At 44.9% G+C, this 16,319-nt stretch overlaps 1 protein-coding gene across 4 annotated transcripts in view; it reads left to right on the plus strand.

Moving 5' to 3' along the window:
- SQOR (sulfide quinone oxidoreductase) overlaps positions 1 to 16,319 on the plus strand; it is a 329,005-nt gene that overhangs the window by 301,006 nt on the left and 11,680 nt on the right. For all 4 annotated transcript variants that reach the window (XM_069624949.1, XM_069624948.1, XM_069624946.1 and 1 more), the window contains one exon: positions 14,121 to 14,188. In XM_069624949.1, the coding sequence (XP_069481050.1) occupies positions 14,121 to 14,188 (68 nt within the window). The remainder of the gene's footprint in view (positions 1 to 14,120; positions 14,189 to 16,319) is intronic.

Raw genomic sequence — 16,319 nt, forward strand, 5'->3', positions numbered from 1 at the left:
CCATTGCATGCATGCTCCGGGGGTACATTTATGGAATGTCCATTGCATGCATGTTCTGAGGTAGGTGCATTGAATGTCCACTCCATGCATGCTACGGGGGCACATGTATTGAATGTCCATTGCATGCATGCTCCGGGATAGGTGCATTGAGCCATTGCATGCATGCTCTGGGGGTACATGTATGGAATGTCCATTGCATGCATGGTCCCTGGTAGGTGCATTGAATAGCCATTGCATGCATGCTCCGGGGGTACATTTATGGAATGTCCATTGCATGCATGCTCCGGGATAGGTGCATTGAGCCATTGCATGCTTGCTACGGGGGTACATGTATTGAATGTCCATGGCATGCATGCTCCAGGGGTACATGTATTAAATGAATGTCCATTGCATGATTGCTCAAGGGTGGGTGCATTGAATATCCATTGCATGCTTGCCTTAGGGTACATGTATTGAATGTCCATTGCATGCATGCTCCGGGGGTACATGTATGGAATGTCCATTGCATGCATGCTCTGGGGTAGGTGCATTGAATGTACCATCAACCACTTTGCAGCTGGTCCAAGTACGCCTCTGGACATGAAGCAATAGAGGGGGCAAGGGAGTCGAGCGGCTTTGTGGCTGGCATTGCAACCTGGACACCAGGGCTCTGATGCCGGGGTTGCCACTTCAAACAAACATATCTGTGATTCTTGCCTTTTTCCTGTGCCTCAAATCGTGAATATGTGTAATGTTATGCCAATGTTCTAATGAAGTGACCTGCCCAAACCATTTCCCATCCCGCTTGTCTTTGCATAAATGATGCACGGCCAGAGCTGCGGAGATGTTGCAATTCTTTAAGCACGTTACGTTTTCTTCCGGTTACAAAATAAACAACGTCCTTTTTTTCTTTTTTTTTTTGCACTGCGATTGAAGACTGTCTGCGAGCCTCTGCTATGCAGCGGATTATGGAAATCTATGCCAGAAACGTTTTGTTGGCACCTTATCAGGTCATGTGCCACAGCCTGTCTGCAATGACATTGCAAGTTCAAGGGGAGGGAGGGAGAGAGAGGGTGAGAGAGGAGAGAGAGAGATTCAAACGGATAGCACGTCACTGTTCTGCGCACTCATGTTTAGCCAAGTCCAACGGCCTACACTGCATCAGTAGCGCCATGCTCTCGCCAGGTAGGCAGGAGACAAGCTAGGCTTTACCATCTGATTGGGTTCTGGGCCAATTCATTTTAGTGACCCCTTTGGAATCCAAAATGAGATCGTCCAGAACCAAGACGCCTAATTGCCAAACAAGCTAGAAGAATCAGACATGTGGCACCTTGCACAAGGTGAAGAAAGATGCCCACGTGCAGGTTTGTGGAAGAGACTTACTTTTCGCTCTTAGGCTGCTAATCCGAAAAGGTTTTTTGTTGTTGTAGTGGTCGGAGAAGGAATTCTATCCAATGATAATATGCTTCTAAGAAGCAGTTCACGCTGGATCCCGCTTGTATCTACGCGCTCTACTGTTGGCGGTGTGTTAACCCAGTCTGATAGTTTTACATTTATTGACCTCAACAAAACGAAGGGCTGCGTCCACCCTGGCCGGATTCATACCTCTGACTGCAGGTGTCACAAAGATATCAGAGGCAAACCTTTAACCGCCTGAGCTTGTTGGGATCCCTTTGGAGGGACTTGCATGCAATGCACACATATTTCATTACACATTAATATATGGGACTGCAATTCTCCCTCACAAATGCAGAGTACAGCTGACAATCCTACGAATTCCATCCACAAGCGTGCCATGAAGTGCACTTATCTTGCAGTACATGTAGACTGGTCCAGTATTTGCCTGTAGGTGTATGTACATTTGGGATTTACATAGTGCAAGCCTAGCCAGCAAGACATGGAGAGCTGTACAATGACTAGGACAGGGAGAGCTGCGGTACATGAGGGGAGGGGAGAGGTCTTCTTCTCACTGCTGTGGACCAGGTGGAATCCAGCGTTGGAGGTACATACAGGGGAGGGGGAGTGAGAGGGAGAGAGAAGGGGGAAGGGAGAGATATGTCACTTTTGCAGATGAGAGTTTGGAGCATGCAAGACTCCAAGGGATAACGGAGGCAGCTGAAGTACATTATATTTTTTTATATTTAGGTAATTATGCATAGGCCTTAATGAACAAGATCCTTGATGCATGCCCTTGGAGGGCTCTAACAAAGCTATACTGATCAGCCTAGAGTATTGGTGTGGAAGATATGTTTATTCAAACACATTCAGAACTTTAGGACTTCGCCCCTTATAATGTGAGGAGAGAGTGGTGTAAGGAACTCATGGTGGCAACAGTAAAGACAGATACAAGTGATCACAGTTCAAGGGGGTTTATTAAACTGTATATGTGGGTTGGAAAAACACCTCATCTAAACCTGAATCTAAGATGGGAGCAAGCTACTACCATCAAATAATAAGGCAGTTCTAGTGGCGTCTTGTCAAATAAAAGGGCATATACTAAGAAAAACCTATTGCCAATCCTTAAAACTAAATACAAAAGAGTGTGGGGATAATATTCACAAGAAATAAGTGTTCCCAAATAATAAGTCAGGATGTGGTAGCCGGGGGCCTCCCTTCCCCCACATTTTGTGCACGGGACAAGGTGGCACTCATGAGCACAACACACGCTTGACCTTCCCCAGCACAAGACAACAGTTCCACTTCTCAGATATCAGGACCTTCGGTGGTGGTCTCTTTTTTAAAAAATGTCTCTTGCCTCCGAGGACCTGATGTGTCTCAAAATAATGAACAAAAGTTCCTTCCTGGTTGTACTTTGGGTGATGCCTTTTCACCCCTGGAACCCCCTCTTCCGGGCTCAGACCCTTCTCAAATATCCGCCTCCCTCCGTCGGGTTCACTACAGCCTTTTTTGGTAGGTGATGGCTTTCACCACTGGATCCCCCTCTACCAGCTCAGACTTCTCTCGAATATCGGCCTCCCTCCATCGGGTTCACTATTGCCTATTTTGGTGGGTGATGGCTTTGACCCTTGGATACCCTCTTCCGGGCTCAGATCCTTCAAGTGTTCGCCTCCCTCTGTGGGGTTCACTACGGCCTTTATCAATTCACTTCTACTTATGGCATTCACAAATCTTAACGTCTATTTAAACGGTTCAATGTGGACATCCCTCCGTCAGGCTCACCTTTGTCAACACACTGTTCATCGGGACTTTTAGGCTCCACCCGTTTCCATCGGCATCCCTGCATCGGGTTCACTCTTGCCAACTTTTGCCACTCACACAATTTCTTCTACTTTCTTACGATGCAGGATTCACTTCCCTTAGCTTTACAATTATCTGCCGTCAAAGACTTTCGATTGTACATAGGTTTTTGCTAGACCCCTGTATGACCACTTTGACCCTTTTCTCGCATTTCCAAAGGCCTTCTGGTAACGGTAGTTTAAACCATAGGGTAATCACCCAGCATTTCTAGAGTGAGCACTCACATGGTGCCCGACGCCTCTGTAGCTAGTTTTGCCCTCTTGTGTTAACAGTTCTTTGTACTTTCTTCAATTAGCCGTTTGCTACTTTTGTTCAACATAGTTCGGTTTCTTATTGGCTCTCTCCTCGACTCATTGGCTGTGATGAACCGCTCAGCTTTTCGTTTCTCTGGAGTCAAGGCCGGAACCACAGTGGCAAGCGTCTCTCCCTGGCTTGGTTATAAGCGGAGGAGGGCCCAGTGTACTGTTGACATCTGCTGCAACACATGCTGGCTATTGTTCACGGTCTTAGGATTCCTTCCCTGGAGGTTTCACAGGCCTGGATCGGAAAGGGCAAGGTCGCTTCTCTCCTTGTCATCCTTTCGTGTCTCGCCATCTTTCTCCTTTACTTTACTTTAGGACATTTGTTTTGCGCAAACCATGGACCCATGGGCATCAGGGCACAGACAACACTAAACAAAAACACAAGAAAGCATATAGAAGAAGAATACTCCGCCTAAAACTACAGAGAGGGATCAAGCAAACAATCCTGTTTTCAATGTTTTCTTGAAAGGCTCTATGGATTCTAGACCTCATATCTAGGGGTAGCTTATTCCAGGCCTTTGGGACTGCCATGAAGAAGGCCCCACTTTCGACCTTCTTAGTCCTACATCTGCAGAGTATCAGATAATTCTGGTTACTAGATCCAAGCGATCTGCTGTTCACTTCATTGGAGATGAAATCTTGCAGGTATGAGGCCATTAAGCCGAGTCTGAATTTAAAGGTGATAACAAGGAGATGAAAAAGGGCACACGCCTCTACAGGGAGCCAATGCAGTCATCGTCTGGCAGCCGACACGTGGTCGTGAGGGGATAATCCAATTAGCACCCTAATTGCACAGTTTTGAAGCAATTGGAGTCTGTTAGTGTCAGCTTTACAAAGGCCAACTAGGCTACTGCAATAAGCTATTTTTGATCCGATAATTGCTCTAGCAATTATCTCGGCGTTGGCCTGAGATATGAAAGGTCTGAGATGGGCCAAAAGCTTATTATAATAAGCCACCGCTGAAACAAGGCTCCCGAAATGCGCTTTCATATTAAGCTGCTGATCGAAAGTCATCCTCAGTGTTTTAACTTTCTTCAGGGGGGGTTACCTTTACCTTACCAAGTTGAAAACAATTGTAGGACTGGCCAAGCTTGGCCAGCATTGAATGAGTGCCCACAATAAGCAACTTCGTTTTATCTTTAATCATTGCCAAATTGTTCCTAACCATCTAGTTCTCGGCCACGGTATAAACTCTAGTCCGTTCCTCTTCGTCCAGGGAGTGTGAGCCTATAATATGGATGACAACTTGTGTGTCGTCCGCGTAGTTGGTGTACACCACCCCTCCAGCACCAAAAGCGCAAAGAAGGGGGCCATGAAGATGTTATATAAATATGGAGATATACACGTGCCCTGCGGGACTCCAAAGTTAACAAAGACCGGCTTGGTCTCTGCCTCCTCGTGGAAAATCCAGCTCTCTATATTATCCAAAAAGGAACAAATCCAACAAACCGCCACTGGGAGTCTGGGGAGTTGGAAGTCTGGTGGCCAAAACTGAATGGTCGACCAAGTCGAACACCGCCGACAGATCTAATAACATTAACTTAGAGAATAAACCCTTTTCAACGCGTTCCAAAAGCCTTGATTTCAACTCCAGGAGCGTGGTCTAGGTTCCAAAACCTTGTCTAAAGACTGATTGGTGGCCATTAAGGATAGGATATTTATTCAAGAGATGAGACATCTGGCAATACGATCTAGAATTTTAAGCAGAAAAGGTGCATTTGTTATGGGCCTATAATTAAGCGGCACCTCAATGGCAAAGCCAGGGTTTTTCAAAATGGGGGTGACCTATACCTTTTTTATGTCTGCTGGAACCAGGCCCTCCAATAGGGAGGAGTTTACGAACTTACAGGTGGCATCCAGTAAGCGAGGTGGGCAAGATTTAATTATCATAGATGAACAAGGGATCACCTTTACAGGGTCACCACAACCGATAACTCTCCCACCGTAATGGGTGGGGAATTAAATTGGGGGATAGTCGGACATCTAACAAATGACCCATTCCTAACCTCACTAGGAACCAAATGAGGATCATCTTTTTATGAACTATGTCAGTCCTGATGCCGTTCAATTTATTTTGCATGGCATTGTGAATTTCCTGCCACCACGCTGCATCCTTACTTAAGAGGCATAGGCTGCTCAATGGATTCTTGTTCTTTTAATATTTCAAAAAGTTCTTGAGTTTCTGATTTAGCATTCACGTTTCTGGCATTAAGGTAGGTTTTTTTTCCGCTTCTATGGTCACCAGTTTATATGATTCAGCAGCTACTTTAGAGGCTACCAGTGCCACTGATGAAGGATTCCACTTCCAGCGATACAACAACTTAAGTGTAGAAGATTTAAGTTTTTGTAGTTCTGGTGAGAACTACGATTTATTTTTTCTTCCTTCGCTGGTTTGTCCAAGTTTGAGAGGGGCAAGGGAATTGGTAATCATGTCCAGATTAGCAACAAGAGACTGGGACATCGCCGCCACAGAGTCAGTAGAGGTGAAGTTGATGGAAGGGACAATCAGAGGTTCAATTATGTCCAGTATAAGCAGCTTGCATTTTCTTAGCAAGGAGCCCTGTGTTCTCCTGTTCTTCAATTGTTTGAGAAAGCCTGCCTGAACAGTAAAGTGCACAAAGGCATGGTCAGACCATGGGTAAGAAGAAACCAGCAAATCCTTACTTTTGACATTAGGCATAGAAACCCAGTCTAGAGTATGACCAAGGCAATGAGTGGGTAAACAAATCTTTTGTTAAAATCCTAGATCTGTGAGGGCCTGCTCCAGGTTAGCAGCCAAAGCGTCCTCCTTATGACCTAGCCAATAATTAAAATCTCCTAAGAAAACAAAACTAGAATTAGGTTTTAAAATGGCTAACAAATAATTGGATAGCGCAAGGATAACGTCCTCTGTCAGAGATGGAGGTCTATAAATTAAAAGAAGATGCAAAGTGGATTTGGCATTGAGACCTAACTTCACATGTAAGGACTAAATGCCACTCATTATCTGGCCGTGTTTTTCCCAGATAGTCAATTCAGACTTGAATATCAGAGCCCCCCGCCTTCCACTCTGTCCTGCCCTAGGTAGCATGGCATATCCATCTGGAATGGCGAGGTTAAGAAAAGGGCCAGAGCGCTTGTCAGTGGGCACTGTCCGAGCGCACACATCAATGTTATTAGATTCAATGTAGCGTGTTTAACCAAGGATTGTGCGTTCTATGGCATACATAAGTTGTAGACAGGGGTGATCCAGCGGTTGGTAAACATTCTCAGCCACCCCCCTGAAGTTTCGGTCAAGAGCCCTACATCAGCAATGGGAGTTGTACCGGACTCAGTGTGCCCCCCTCCCACAGGGCCAACCTCAGTAGGAGAAAAAGGAGATGGAACAGATATAAAATCTGTATCCATAACATGACAGGTGGGTGCAATTAGCAAGTCAGAGCCCAAAGACAGTCTGATAGTAAGGGTGGAATCACTAGAACAAGCAGTGGAATGAAGGAAATCGAGCACAATACCTGGGAAGCAGGACATACCGGAAACGCGGCGACTGACATGGAGATAGGGACGTTACAAATGTTTCTTGCAGCTAAAACGTCAGCAATCCCCATCTCAGGCGATCCAAAACAGACAGGAGATAGGGCCCTAGCGGCCCAAACGCATACCGGTACAGACAGGCTTGGCTTTTCTCGTGCCGGTGCTCTCACGTCTGGTCTGCTAATTAGTAGTCCAAAAGGAATTTGAATAATGTCTTATGTGCACCAGGCAGATAACTGCATTCGGGCGCAGATGTAACTAGAGAATTGCACATATCACTGTGGAAGCCTGAAGTAACCCGGAGGGAGTAGGTTCATTTAAATAGGAAGGTTTTCAGTAAATCTTGCCAGAGTGGTACATGAGCGGATACTAAAAGGCAGCTAATTCCAAAATTTAGGCCCAAACAGAGAACCTTCTGTCACCTTTGGAAATGCATTTTGTCCTCGGGACACATAACAGAAGTTTATCTTCTGATCGGAGGTCTCTGACTGGGTAATCGTGGCAAATTCTGGTGTTCAAATATCGGGGTGCGAGTTTATAATAGCACTTATACACCAGGCATGCCACCTTAAATTTGATGCGATCTTCCACCATCAGCCAGTGCAATGCTTTCCTGGCTGTAGACGCATGGGGCCTCATTACGAGTCTGGCGGTAACCGCGGCGGTAAAACCACCTTGTTACCGCCGGACTCGTATTACAATTCCACCTCTGTAATTCCCGGAATTACCGGGGCATTACAACCCCGGTTTTACAGGAATCACTGAGGCGGAATGGTGTTAATCCCCATTCCCATAGAGTCCTATGGGACTCGATGGGGATGGGGATCATGGAAACACCGGCAGCATCTCGTAATGCTGCCGGTGTTTCATCGTCCGCCTGCAGGCGGGCGGTGTTAAACCCGCCAGGTCAAACCTGGCGGGAACATCACCTCCCGCCTGCAGGAGTCAGGATCAGGCGGTCCGGAAACAACGGTGGCGGCGGGTTTAACGCCACCGTTATTTCCGGACCGCCTGACCTGTAATGAGGCCCATGGTCTCTTTTGCCCAGATGGGCCGTTAACCTGACTGCTGCATTCTGGGCCCTCTGTAGTCTTAGGATTTGTTTCCTCGGGATCCCTGTCATAAGACTATTGCAGTAGTCAAGGTGGGAATTTACCAAAGCTCCCACCAGTACTGGAAAGTCTTGAGGTGTTAGGAAGGGTAGCACATTTCTAATCAGCCGCAAAGAGTAATATACTGCTTTTACTTTTGCCCCTACCTGGGCTTCACTGGCCAGATTTTCTTGACAAATGCACCCGAGGTCTTTCACTTTCTTTGAAAACGGAATTCTCACTCCCAAGATCTGTGGAGTAAAATTTGTGTCTTCCTCTCCTATTTTTCTTCTCTGATCTAAATAGAATTAGTTCTGTTTTGCCTGCTTTAAGCTGTAATTGGTTACAGAACATGAACAAAATGAGTGTGTCCTTGCTAGTGAACAATACTCAAGGAAATTGTTTAGTTGGACCGGTTCAGATGTTTAAGCCGGTCCACAGTTTAGTGGAAGGGTTGGTCTGCTAAGTTGCAGATCCAAGCAAGAGGTCAAAAAAAATGTACAAATCGCTCACTGTGTTCAAGAATACAGAAATTGGAAAGCAATAATTTATTTGCTAATACAAACAAACAAACATATAGTGCATAGATTTTTAAAACAATACTGAAGAATGCAACATACATATGCAAAAACAATAACAATTCATAATGACATCAAATAAAAGAAAGAAAAGTGTAGTATATACAACAGAGTGAACATAGAAAACTGTATGATTAGTATACAGATGGATTTCAATAGTCTCATTATTGTATGACAGTATACATGCTTATATAAATGGGTGGATATTCTGTGAATAAATCCAAAGGAAAAATTAGAAACAGGAGGGGCTATAAAATCGCCCAAATTGCAAAAAGTGTCATAATTCATAGGAAATTTCCTGTTTATGTTTCGTATTCCTTCTAATTGTGACAATAAATGTTCTAGGGCCATAGGGAAAACAAGATATCTTTTAGGCCAACGTGGCAGAGACTGAATGTACAGAATCTGGTACAACAGGGAACCATACAAAACAGGTGTTCCCAGTTCGTATCACGTTTCGGCGGATTTGCATCAAATTGCGTCCGCCTTCATCAGGGCTCCGTAGGGGCGATCCTGCCGGTGCTATAGATCCCAAGTTCTCGGTTCCGATTCACTAAGAGGCCAGGGGCTGAGCATAGGACTTCCTCAGGCTTTGTCCTGCTGAGAGATGCGGACCCGTACAGTGGAGGGTAGGCTCTACATCATGTGCTGCTGATCGGGTAATGATGATTCACTGCAGGGAGGGTGGGTTGAGAGTACAGTGTTATTTCTTCTGGTCAACCAACTGTTTGCTTTAGATGGTACCTGGATAAGTCAGGATCAATGTGCATCAATGTGCATGCTGACCGACCTTCCCGAGCACCCACCACTACTGGAAAGTCTTGAGGTGTTAGGAAGGGTAGCACATTTCTAAGCAGCCGCAAGGAATAATATACTGCTTTTACTTTTGCCCCTACCTGGGCTTCACTGGCCAGATTTTCTTGCCAAATGCACCTGAGGTCTTTCACTTTCCTTGAAAACGGAATACTCACTCCCAAGATCTGTGGAGTAAAATTTGTGTCTTCCTCTCTATTTTTCTTCTCTGATCTAAATAGAATTATTTCTGTTTTGCCTGCGTTAAGCTGTAATTGGTTGCAGGCCATCCACTTTTTTATATCTTGCATACAGCGGTCTATCATCTCAAATGCCTCCGGCAGATTGTCTGTCTCCACATAAATCTGTGTGTCGTCTGCATATGAGTGAAATTGTAGGCTGTGTCTCCTCAAGATATCAAATAGTGGTCGCATATATAAATTAAAGATCAGAGGTGAGAGTGCTGACCCCTGTGGGACTCCGCACCTCAGTTGTATTAATTCTGAGAGAAATGTTCCCAGTCAGACCCTCCAGTTTATAGCGATTTTGCGATCCCGCAAAATGCCACAAAACGGCCGTTTTGCGCAAAAACAGCATTTTTTAAAAAAAATTGTTTTTACTTTTTTTTTTTTTTTTTAAAGTGATCTGCAAAAATTACTGTTTTAAAAAAAAATAATACTCATGGTGCCAGGTTCTCAACTTTTTTTTTTTTACACAAGAAATGAAATCACTTGCGCCCCAAAAAAGTGCAGCCCAATCCACAAGGGACACATGAAAGGGCACATTTTATATGCGCGCCCATTCAGATGGCCTTTTTCACCTTCTTGATCAAATAAAGTGGCATTTCTGTCAATTTAAAAGCGCATCCCTCATTTCCAAGCAAGATGCACTTTTAAATGTGAAGACATTGTAGGCAATCCTACGCGCACGGGATGTGGGGCTGCCACTGCATGACGGGGTCTTTCCTGACCCAATCATGCATTTCTTTTAAGGTATGAACCGCTGCTGAGTCGCTTGCGTTTCTGTTCCTCAAACAAGATAAAAATGCATTTTTTGGGTCGCATTTTACAGCGGGAGGCACCTGGAGTGCCTGTCCCTGTGAAAGGCGCTGGGAGCTTGCAGAACACTGTCGGGAGAGCGATTCTATTCAAAGTACTGTACATTTTGATGACAAAAATCTATCGAATGTTACAATTTGACCAATTTCGTCCGGTACTATTCGATCGATTTTTATAAATACTGAACATGTGTTGCGGGGGTGTCACCCGCTCCCCATGTTCAGTATTTTGGTATAGGGTGGTTGCAGAAGTGTTTTCCCCCTTTTTCCTCAAAATTGGAGGCAGGGACAGAAAAAAAAAGAAAATAAGGAAAAAGGGACCCTGCGGAGTCGGATCCGACCCGCGTTAGAGGGACGGATCTGGCACCGCAGGGTTGCAGGGGAAGCGGCAGCGACCAAGCTGTTAAGTAGGGAGAGGGTGGGGTGGTGGTGAAAGGTACATTTTGGGTTGTTTGGCTGAAGTGCAAATCAATTCGCAGCAAAATTGACTATGGTCAATTCCGCCGCAAATAATTACACTTCGGTCAAACAACCCAGAACACCATTCAAGGCAGCTGGCCAGCGCACAATTTGCGCTACAGCTCAAGCCTGTGGAAATGCACCGGTCACCTTTGAGAATAAGGTGACCTGCTCATTTCCAAAAATGGGTTGTCTAAAAATAGCATATCCTCCGTTCTTTTTTAAAATGCCCCATTATTTGAAGAACTGGGTCAAAATCTACATTTTTAAAAAAATAAAAAAATGGTTACACTATGAGAGAGAGGAAGAGTGATGGTGAGATGTGAAGTGATGGACAAGAAAGCAGAAGGAAAGCAGTGGGTCAGAGGAGGAAGCGCTGCACAAGAGAGCAGAGGAAGCAGTGATGCGGTGGGCCAGAAATCTGAGTGTGTGCAGAGGTACAGAAAGTAAAGGGGGCGTGTGGTCAGTGAGCCAGAAAGCAGAGAGGAAGCGGTTGGCTAGAAAGAGGCAATGAGCTGCAGATTGGGAAAACGGATGAGGGAAGAGTGCGATAAAATGGGAGAAAAGATGCAAGATGCAGAAGCAGCACAAAAGAATGAAGGACTGTATGTTGCGGGAGGAATTGTAGAGTGTAAGGTGTGAGTTGGGAGTATGATTTGGAGTGTTGCAGGGGCTGGGCAGTGCAAATTGTGACTTGACAGTGTGACATAGGACGTGAGTATTTGTATGACAGAGTGAGAGGTTAAGGAATGTAAGTTGTGATGGAGAGTTGGTGAGATGTGTTTTTGGTGAGAGAGGTGTGTGGGTGTTTGGGGGATTGGAGAACATAGAAGGGGAATATTTTCAGCATTACAATTGATAATGATCAATTTAGTTAATACTATTAAATAGGCATGAACATTAAACCAGAAATGTAGCCAAATCAAACACTGTTCTGCCAAGCCAGAGACATCTGGGACTCTTCCTATTAAATTAATACAAATGATACATAATAATGATACCCTGGCTCTCTTGTAGCCTTGCACTCTGCCTATTTCCTGCAATGTGGAAGTCTTACACCCTCCAGCTAATACAAAATGTCTCGCAAAAATGCCGCAATAAATAAAGGTTTGTGCCGCAAAATTTGACATTTCATGCTGCAAAATCCTGGAAGGTCTGCCCAGTGTTGATCCAACTACGATCTGATAAAATTTCTAGAAAGATGACCAATACTGAAATATTATTGCTAAATGAGCACAACCCCGAGATATTCAAATCAGCAGAACTACAAATCTAAAACAATTAGTCGTGCAGCACAATCTCTGCAAGCAGACATATAAATTATAACTGCCGTACTTGGATAGCTGAGTCGTTGTAGAGTCTACCTTGCTCGTATTGTACTCTTGTGCTCCACCTTTTATCCCTGTGGGCAAAGGAAAGCGCTGCCAGGTGTGTGATTCTGGTTAATTTCCTCACTCTGCTTGACCCTTGTGTTGGGACATGTCAGGTAAACGGCTCTAGGGTTAGGCTGCTGTCTTCCATGGTGTGAGAAAGTGTTTGTGTCGGAAAAAGGTGGAGGGGAGTTATAGGAAATTATATTCTTCGTCCTGGGGGGGTTGGAAAATTCATAAGGGTGAGATGGTAGGGTTTGCCAAACAAACAGGAATGACTGGGATTATGATCATGAAATGAACAGGGGGGATTGTGGGTACAGTAGTGTTTTGTCTGAGCAGACTGGGAGTGTGGAAAATAATAATCAGAGGGACGAGAAGAAGAATGACTGGGAGTATTCGGGTATGACATATGAAAACAGGGATTCTGGGAGAGGTCGTTTCTGAATGCAGCATGATAGTTGGATTTGGGCAAGAGAGAGGCAATGTGAGGATGGGAGGCAGATGTGGTACAGCCTACAAAAAGCCTCAGGGGCTCTATCCCCCTCACCTTCTTCTTCGGTATGATACTGCGTCTCACCTGGGGCATTCCCCAGAGCATAACCCTGGGTTCCCCTACCGAGGTGATCCTTCCTCGCTAGTCTACTCCGAGGGTTGGGATTTGAGAGAACCGGTTCTTCCCTGGCCACCTCAATGAGGGATTCCTGAGATCTACTTGGGAGAATACCCTCAGGTTTCTCACAGTGGGTTCCAGAGGATGTAGCCATGCGCCTAATTGAGCGGACGGTTAGCAGGTTCAGTGAAGCTGACCTAGTGAGAAGAAGCAAAACGACAAAGTTTGCTTTAAAAGGTACAATGGCAAAATAAACCATAATTAATGTATGGGTTATGAATATCTTACCTATAGACCACAGAAAATAAACATAGGGCCTCATTAAGGGTTTGGCGGTAGCCGTGCCTGCCAAAAGACCCGTGATTTTACCGGCACCCGCGAATGGGCAATTACCGGGTCATGCCGAAGTCGGCGGACACGGTAACTGCCGATTCACGGGTGCCGGCGAAAAGGGACTCACCATCCCCATTCCGCCCCATAGGGCTGAACGGGAATGGGGAGCTTGGATGCACCGGCACCGTTATAAACGGTGCCGGTGCGTCCACGAGTTGTTCTTGCAGGTGCCGCACTGCCCACCAAGTCGGACCTGGCGGGCAGAACGAGACCAGCAAGCACAACTCGTAGTATGGCGCTACGGTAGCAACGGCACCGGTAGCACTACCAGCGCCGTTGTTACTGCACCACCATACTTATGAGGCCCATAGTTCATGTAAGAGTGCAGACGGACTCTCGTCCAACTCGTAAATATTTGAAATTTTCTATGATTTTACTAAAATTCTTTGCCATGGGTTACAGGCGTTGAAGAAAAGTATATTCTAAAAAAAATGCATAAATTTGCCTGATGGTTAACCTTCCAAGCCTTGATCCTCAGCTGGCTATTGTATATAGTAATGAATCAAAGAATATCATTGTTGCAGTTATGCATAACCCATGTTTGATTAGTTTATAGAAAACGGTTGTACTAACTCAGTCGCAGAAATAAACACAATATTTTACGACTAACAACTATATATTTATTACCCATTGTTATGCACATAACACATCATTTACTGGTGTCAATTTGGAGATGGAAACATGCAACTTAAAGTTATTTTTATCTTTTACACAGCTGCCCAGTCAGCAGTTCTTGATAGAACGATTTCGTTGGTCATGAAGAACCAAAGCCCCAACAAAAAGGTATTCACAATTTTTTCCTCCAATAAACTACTTAGATTATTATCCTGGCAGATCTGTGTTGTGCATTTGTCTTGGGTGATTGTCGATGGCTTTGTTCCAGAGCTGTGCTTTGTCTTCATCCTTCACATTATTTGGCAGCCAACATCTCAATTCCCTCTCATCGGCTCATTTGCTTATTGATGTACATGTGCACAACTTGGCCCATCGCATCAGTTCATATGAAGTCCAGGGAGGTGGAAGAAACAACGCTGAAAGACTCTCTTTCTGGCTGGGTTTCTCAGGATCGAATGAGAAGAGAAACTATCGGAAGTTTCAGTATTTTATATTTGCAAATGACCAAGAGTTACCTGATCCCTTTTTCCATAAATCGCCAGTAAGAATTGTGGCATACTAAGCACACACTTTTGACATCAGTGTACAAGATGAAGTGTCTGATAAAAGTCCCAGGTCTGGTCAGACCAGTATCCTCCTAAAGTGAGGTAACATGTGCACTCTTGAGTTGGGCAATAACACCTATGGTTGTCTGCAGTGTCACAAGGTGGCTTCTGTTGTAGAATGTGTGATGCATTTTTAAAAAATGGAGGTCCTATGACTACAGTGTAGCTGTTCATGGCCACCTAACCTGGTTTTTAATGGTTTAGCTTGCTCCAGGTGTACCAGGAATGAGGGCGAACATGTGTCAAAGAGTACACTACAGAATAAACTGACTCTTGCAGCAAGTGGAGAGTGGGTACCAACAAGACGGGTGAGACCTATAGACAAGTCCTAACACACATTTGCCTTTGGTAGCTGAGCTCCAGAGATTAGGACCCACTCGTCACCTCCACTGTCCAGGGCAATCAATAAAAAGAGAAGGATATGGCCTGCAGACGAGGGAGGCGTTCTTATTCTAGAGCAGGCACTCACTAAGTCCTGTCAAGGAGCCAGTTGACATTGAATCTACCCCTTTTGAATTCTCACTGTGAAAACATGTTTTTCTTAGTCATAAAGGCTGAGGAACCCCTGACTTTCGAACTTCATGTGGCGTTGCTTCTATGCATCCCGGTTCTGCTGGTGTAGTGAAAGCCAAAGCTCTTTACTAAAGAGATTCCTACTGAATCAGAAGACCACAGAACCCCCCCATTTGAGAAATACCCCAAACGTCTGAACCCCTGCCTTATTTTAGAACCCAGATTCTGCATTTCTGAATGGAAACCCCATTCCCAAAGGCCAATTTCATACATTTTCTTTTGTCCTTTGGTGGTTCTTGCTATATCCTTTCTAGCTTAATGGTTTCCCCCACCATAGAGTCCACTTTGACATGGGACATCATGCACAATGTCGACGCCCGCTGCTCCTCTAACTACAGACAGTGTGGTGCTTCCAATAATGTTTGCTCTTAAATTGACTCAAGGCCACCAGGTATTTTTTTTCGAGCCTGTTAGGATGCCGCATCTTGAGTAGGTTACCTGACCATCGCTGATGTATGACTCCGACTGGTAGAGGATCAGAAAAATGCAGGAGTCTCCAGTTTAGTTTACTTATGTCCACCATCTTCCCCACGATTGTCGGAAGTCAGAGTCTGCATGCCTGTTATTGATTGATTCAGCATTAGTGGTTGCTCAGAAATATGAGACATTTTTGGTTTAGAAATGCTAGAATGTGAATTTTGTATAGCACAACAAACATAACCACCTGCAAACTTTTTTGTCTGAAGGAGGGACGTTTTGTGGATTTAGGAATGTGGGCTGCTTTTCAGTTTCCTTTGTAGACGAGATGTCTTACTGCGGTGTGGGCATTAGTGGAGACTGAATTCCATGTGTCCCTAAATACGAAATTGTTTCATCCTACGGACTCTTCAGTATTTTCTGGGTATGTGCAGCATCTTTGGGTGGGGGGAGCTAGCAGAGGTTTAAAGTTGTAGTGATTTTATTTTGTTGCTGAGATAGTTTGTAACATTTCTCTGGATACATATGTGGGTGAGGTGAACAGTTTTGGAGGTCACCAAGCATTCAACATAGAGCTGGGGAACCCTTCTCAGATTTGATTTATTGAGCATTTGTTCGGTGCCTATACAAAATAAAACTGTAAGCATTTGTGGTCCTACTAGGCCTTGTGGCATTCGGTCTGCAAGTGATGCAAAAGGAAGTGC

The sequence above is a fragment of the Ambystoma mexicanum genome, chromosome 11 (genome assembly GCF_040938575.1).
Source record: "Ambystoma mexicanum isolate Mex_15411 chromosome 11, UKY_AmexF1_1, whole genome shotgun sequence".
Classification (NCBI taxonomy): domain Eukaryota; kingdom Metazoa; phylum Chordata; class Amphibia; order Caudata; family Ambystomatidae; genus Ambystoma; species Ambystoma mexicanum.